The 6,980-nt window shown below is 42.6% G+C and overlaps 1 protein-coding gene across 1 annotated transcript in view; it reads left to right on the top strand.

Moving 5' to 3' along the window:
* Positions 1–6,980, top strand: part of uvssa (UV-stimulated scaffold protein A) — a 38,981-nt gene that overhangs the window by 3,209 nt on the left and 28,792 nt on the right. Inside the window, exons 4-9 of the mRNA XM_063189553.1 lie at positions 370–486; positions 774–894; positions 1,271–1,414; positions 2,429–2,746; positions 3,194–3,303; positions 3,710–3,838. Coding sequence (XP_063045623.1) covers positions 370–486; positions 774–894; positions 1,271–1,414; positions 2,429–2,746; positions 3,194–3,303; positions 3,710–3,838 — 939 coding nt within the window. The remainder of the gene's footprint in view (positions 1–369; positions 487–773; positions 895–1,270; positions 1,415–2,428; positions 2,747–3,193; positions 3,304–3,709; positions 3,839–6,980) is intronic.

Genomic DNA, 6,980 nt, shown 5'->3' on the forward strand with positions numbered 1-6,980 from the left:
CTCACTGCACACAACAAACTTGCTTTTATGCCTCACCCGTGAAAGGGGGAAGCCCATAACGGCGCCCCAATGCAGCAGGGCGGTGGGACGGAAGACAGCACAGGGAGAGCAACAGCAGCACACACACAAATATTAATTTGATTTTTAGAAAATGATTTCCAGGCCCACAGTTTGAGAATCAATGTCTTATAGAAATATGAGTGTTCTACTATGTGAGTGTACTATGTGAGTGTTGTTCTTTTGTGACACACTGTAACTGTTACGTTGCAAAATTGTTCTATTTGCTGAAAACGTCCAAAAAGAAGATTGAAATATAGATTAAAAAAAATATATAACATGTAATGCGTAATATCATCTTGTTTATGGCAGGTGGCTCAGAAGATGAAGAGGCTGGCCATTCAAACGGTGCAGTCCTGGCACGAGACATACGGAGAGGCCTACAAGAAGCTGGCACTCGCGTACCACTTCCTCAAGCAAGTCAAGAAGGTTCGTATTTGGGCTTCGTTTGGGTTTGGGCCTCATTTTTGGGGTTTATAATTTGGGTCTCATTTATGGGGTGTAAAATTTTACACAGTGCACCTTTAAAAGTTAGACTTATCAACAACAATAAAAAGGAAAGAAAATAAAAAAATATATCAAAAAGAAACTTTGTGATTGAAGTCTCAGTATTAGTAGCCTATAGTGCAAGAGTACTACTTCACATGAATTAACTAGTAATAAACTACTTCTTTGTTTGAGTTACTGCCGGTATATCCCTGTCCGTTCCCCTGCAGGTAGATTTTCAAGACGTTGAGGTTCGCACCCTGACAGAGCGCAGGAGACAGGAGGAGAGACAGAGAAGACTGCAGACCATCTACAAAGAGAAACTGGACAAAGCCAAGGCGGAGATGGAAGGTACTTTGATCTCTACTGTATGTGCTCTATAAGCCTTTACATTACATTACATTACATAACATTTGGCTGACGCTTTTATCCAAGGAGGCTAAGAAGTTGTTTACACGTAGCCGGATAGTTTTAACAACACATTGGTTTTGTCCTTCCGTTTACACGTAATCTGAGTTTTAATCCACATATTAAAAATCCGTCTTTAAATATATCCTATTTAGGGGGCTAAAACGCACCTCTTACAATGGAGTTTTTTTATCCATGCCATGTAATGTAAACAACATAAATGTACAAATCTCTGGCTTGCGTGTATTTTGTGTATCACAATAACCGTAATGTGCAGCAGTGGCGTGTAATGGCAACGTTTTACATCTCCACACCACAGAGACTTGTGAAGATATTGAAGAGAGTCTGACGGAGATGCAGAACTGTGTAGAGATCCTGCTGCCTGATCCGGATAACTTTGCCATGTGCAACCTGGAGCCTACTGCGGGACCCAGCTCCAGTGGAGAACCAGCACCCTCGAGAGGTCGGTCTGATGCTCTCACTGGGTGCATTCCAATATGCGACCTTGCGTCCTCCACTTGTGCTTGTGGCCTCGTACCAGGAAGTAATATGTCATGATGACATCACTGACAACAGCATTATATTTCAATATCTCGCAAAAGCTCAATTGTTAAGTCATTTTCTCATTTATAAAACTGAACGCTGAATGGAGAATAGTGCCCCAAAAGTTGTTGTGGCTAGGCTGACAGTGGGGAAACTTTATTGTTTTCTCCACGGAGGAGGGATCAAGAAGGCGGGGCGAGGCCACAAGCACAAGTGGAGGATGCAAGGTAGCATATTGGAATGCACCCTCTCTCTCCAGTGGCGCATGTGTGACAGTGGTTTTCAAAGTGAGAAGTCCGCAGACTTAAAATCCTTTTTCTTGTCTTTTATTATTTCATGGCTAGATAACGTTTTGACTTCAACAGTCTTCACCAGATTCTCCAAAGGAGGAGAATCTGATGAAGACTGTTGAAGTCGAAACGTCCTGCACCTTTTCCTCGGATGTGCACAATCCTCTCCTTCAGCCACATGTGTGACAGTGCACTGACGTTCAGTGCATAGTGCACACAGTGCACTGACGTCTATAGTCAAGGGAAAATTTGGACTTTCAGTGCACTGAATTTTCAGTGTGAGTGCCCTACGCACTAAAACACAGTACCTACGCTGAAAACATACATCATGACATTACCGAGAGAGATTAACACATGGTCATTGCCATTTTACTGACAGTGAGATTATACCAGAGGGGCTCTGCATGAAAGGTTGAAAGTGTGCGGATCTTGTATATTTTAGTCCTGCACTTTAATGTCTGTCTGTATGTTTGAATGGTCTGTTTGTCTATTGTGTATGTCTATGTCTATTTCTTAAAGTATGTCTATGTCTGCATGAGAAAGTAACACACGTCTTTTCAATTCTTAGTATGACCAGTGCATGTAAAGAGATTGACAATGAAGCCAACTTGACTTCACTTGACTTGATCTTTTCTCGCTACCAGACTCTCCAACACCCACCTCAAAGAGAAGGGACGAAGACGATCCCGAGCCCTGTTGCAGCCGGGATCTGGACAAAGACACGGGCAAGAAAAGGGGGAATGAGAAGGAGAAAGAGAAAAGGAAGGGGAAGGAGAAGGAGAAAAGGAAAGGAAAAGAGAAAGAGGTGGAGGTGGAGAGAACGGCTACAGACGATACAGACGATGCAGACGACACAGACGAAAAGAAAACTCCTGAAGGGGATGAAGAAGACAGAACGTCCTTCCTGAGGAACTCTGGTGTGATTTCCCACAAGTACAGTCTGGAGCTTGACATATCCACCGGTACGTATGTTCACTTATTCACTTGGACAGTTTCTTCAAGATAATACAGGATATTGGTTAAAGTCCCTGGAGCAGCATGTGGGTTAGGTGCCTTGGGCACAAGGGCACTTCAGTCATGGATAGATACTATGTAGGGACAGGTAAGGCTAGGATTCGAACTTGCAACCCTCTGATCTAAAGCCCAGGTTAAATCTCTTAAACCATTAGACCCTGAATACCTGAAAAAAATAAAATAATAATGACATTTATATGATAAATTAGTTTCTTGGGTGTTATGAGAGTTACTTGAACTTGTGCGTGTGTGCTGTGCGTGTGTGGTGTGTGTGTGTGTGTGTGTGTGTGTGTGTGTGTGTGTGTGTGTGTGTGTGTGTGTGTGTGTGTGTGTGTGTGTGTGTGTGTGTGTGTGTGTGTGTGTGTGTGTGTGTGTGTGTGTGTGTGTGTGTGTAGATGTGAATGTGCAGGAGTCGGAGGATAACGAGGCGGTCCTCAGTAACATCAGGGATCTACAACGCATCATCAGCACCAAACACCTGCCTGCAGTCAAGTCCTGGATTCAGGTAAGAGTAATACAAAAGATTTTCGTAAGTAGAAAAAAATGCTCCAGGCACGTTCATTTCCGGGATCCATTTTGCGTCAGATGAACGCTCTTTTAAGTAGGAGGTGAGGAACAGAATCTTCAGTGGTAATGATGATGATGATGCTGATGATGTGTGGTGTGCGTGTCAGGTGTTCACTAAAGTAGGAGAGGATGAGTAGACAGTGTTAGGTGGTGATGATGTGTGTTCTGTCTGTTTAAGGTGATGATGATGTTGTGTGGTCTGTGTGTGTCAGGTGTTCACTAAAGTAGGCGGTGAGGAGCAGCATCTTAGGCTGTAATGATGAGGATGAGGATGATGATTGTGTGTGCTGTTTTAGGCGATGATGATGTTGATGTTGTGGTTGTGGTCTGTGTGTGTTTATCAGGTGTTCACTAAAGTAGGCGGTGAGGAGCAGCATCTGCGGAGGGCCATGGACCTGAAGCAGTCTCTGGAAGCCGCCCTGCAGAAGTACTCCACCCTGCACATCAGCCATGACACCAGGCAGCGCAGAGTGGTGAGTTCCCCCTCTCTCCGTCTCTCACTACACTAAAGTTACCTCTAACACAGTGTTTCCCAACCAGGGGTACGTGTACCACTAAGGGTACGCGAGCACACTGCAGGGGGTACTTGGAAAAAAATATTTTTAACAAATGTATGGAGCTTAGTTACATTGGGACAGAGAAAGCGATATAGAACTTGACTGGGGGGTACTCAGGGTACAACAAAAATGCTTAGGGGGTACACAAGACAAAAAAGGTTGGGAAACACTGCTCTAACAGACCCCTTTACTGTTTGTACACAGATGTGACGTAATCAGGCTGTGTGTGCATTGTTGGAGCAAAATCTGCAATGCACCGCACATTTGTAAAGAAACTAGCCAGGTGTTTTTTTCCGAAATAAGAAAATTTATGCTGTTGCAGGACTGGTCGGCGGTGGAGTGGACAGAGAGATGAAACTTGATTTCCAAAAATAGAAATGTGCAATTATTTACAGTGTCCAAAAATAAAGTTGAAAATGCAGAAACACAAACTAAGCCAAACACAATATCAAAATACAAAAATAAACAGGCTTCAAGTTTGCCATGACCCTGAACAATACTTCTTTACTTCCAAACGCACAATACCTTTCACCAAGACGTCCTAACCACAACTGAAGCTCTGAGGCCTCTACTGAGTTTCTATACCTGTAGCCCCTCCCCACAGATGAGCCCAGTTGCAAAAATAAATTAATTAACTGAATAACAAAAATCTAAATGGAAAATAACAACTGAAAAGAATGAACACAAAATACATGAACACCCAAAATAATTTTCAGTAAACAAAATCCCTCCAACACATTATACAAATACATTTTCCCCAAAAACGGTAAAACACCCTCACTAAAATAGTATACGCCACCCAGAGCGCACGGGCCCCCCAATAATTACCCATTGGATCAGTCAAGCAGCAATACATTTAGAATACAAGACATTTCATTTGCCTTTAACAATGCTCTCAAAATTGTATATAATATCTACTAAGTAGTATGAATCATGTGTAACATTTTTTATAATCACTGGATGAGTGTGAATATGTTCTAAAATGAGCTTTACATTTAGCGCTGCATATGGTGCCTGACTCGCACTGGAATAAAAATGTAATATGAAAGGACAACAAATACGCAATATGTTTTTCCGCCTTCAGTATGCCCTCTAAATCCCTATTTTATCCTCCTATATTCATCTAATCTAAAGATCTAAAGTAATCCTGCAATCCTCATGACTCCAGGTTAGGTGATGTACCTCTTAACTAACCTGGTTTAGTTCTGACTAGCCCAAGGGGGCCTGTAGAGTGCCTGTTGAGAATCTCTACACTTTCTTGTCTATAGTTTTGTTTTGGGGCTTTGTTTGTATGCATTTATTTAGATAGGATACGATTCAGAGAGGAAACTAGCAAGAGAGAGATGGGGTAGGGTTGAGAAATGACCCAGGCCAGATTCATGTTGGACTTTTGTAGTACAGCTGCTCTATGCAGTTCCTATTTTAGTATTAAAAAACATCATTCATCTTTAAATATTTACTCTGCTCCAGGGACTGTAACCAATGCCCTATAAATAACTGTAATTTGCTTTGGATAAAAGTGTCAGCTAAGTGTAATATAATGTAATGTACTCTGAAGTGGACATAGGTATGCAAATGGTGTGCTTACCAACTGCGGCCACAAGATGGCACTGTTCTGCTGTGTAAACAGGATTGTGTTTAATCTTCCTTTAGGCTGCAGTCCGATATTCAAGCAGCAGCAATACATTTAGAAGAGAAGACATTTAATTTGCCTCCAACAATGCCCTCAAAATGGCATATAATATCTACTAAGTAGTATGAATCCCATGAACATTTTTTATAATCACTGATGTGGATGAGTGTGAATATGTTCTAAAATGAGCTTTACATTTGGCTGACGTGTGCTGGAAAAGGAATAGAAATACAATGAGAAGCGACAACAAATATGCAATGTGTTTTTTCCGCATCCAGTCCTGAGGACTTCTATTTGGTGATTTACCTCTTAACTTAGGTGATGTACCTCTTAATTTAACCTTTACTCTTTATCCAGCTTTGTAGTATAGGCCCCAGGCGTACTGTAGTCATCGTTAGCCTGCGTTTACGAGACACATTTCCCCCCTTTAACCAAGCAGACAGAACGACAGCCATATGACCACACACACAGCTTCTCCAAGTGAAGAAAATCAAACTGCGAAAACAAGCTTGTGAGATTCTTATTCGATACTTACACAGCGTTGGAGCCGCAGGCCGCTGAAGTGTGATTGTCCATTGATTAGGTCATCAGTAGCAGGGGAAGGGATAACTAGACCACTACATCACAACAGGAGAGCGGAGCCAAACTACTAGTGTGTGTGTGTGTGTGTGTGTGTGTGCGCGTGCGCGTGTGCACACGGCTGTGGAAGGGATAACTAGACCACTACATCACAACAGGAGAGCGGAGCCAAACCTACTAGTGTTTTTTGTGTGTGTGTGTGTGTGTGTGTGTGTGTGTGTGTGTGTGTGTGTGTGTGTGTGTGTGTGTGTGTGTGTGTGTGTGTGTGTGTGTGTGTGTGTGTGTGTGTGTGTGTGTGTGTGTGTGCGTGAGCACTACATCACAACAGCAGAGCCAAACTACTAGTGTGTGTGTGCGTGTGTGTGTGTGCCAGGGCTTGACACTGGCACCTGCCAACCAGCCAAATGCTGGTAAAACTTGGCTGTGGCTGGTAACAATTTCAGTGTCACTAGTTTATACTATAGTATGACATATCAGAATGACTTATATTCTGCACTTTGCCCCTTGTGTATCAATTATTCGTATTGAGGTTCAAGAAAAAGCTCCGTTACTCTGTTTATATATTACGTTTTTTGCTCCATGTAGAAACCCATGCTCCATATAGAAACCCACATCTTCTGAGGTTAAATGTGTACAGTGTCATGATACAGAATAGCTGGATGGCTAGTGACTCGGGAAAACTACTAGCCACAATGCACAGCAAGCAAAAAAGTTAATGTCAGGTCGGGGGGGGGGTATATGGGTGCACAGTTAGGTGCAAGGGGGGCTGTGGCAGGTTGGCAGGAAAAGTATCGCACAACAAAATACATAATTGAATAATTGAACATTGATTGTATTGTCGTTATT

This window comes from Engraulis encrasicolus, chromosome 23 (genome assembly GCF_034702125.1).
Source record: "Engraulis encrasicolus isolate BLACKSEA-1 chromosome 23, IST_EnEncr_1.0, whole genome shotgun sequence".
In the NCBI taxonomy this organism is placed as follows: Eukaryota; Metazoa; Chordata; class Actinopteri; order Clupeiformes; family Engraulidae; genus Engraulis; species Engraulis encrasicolus.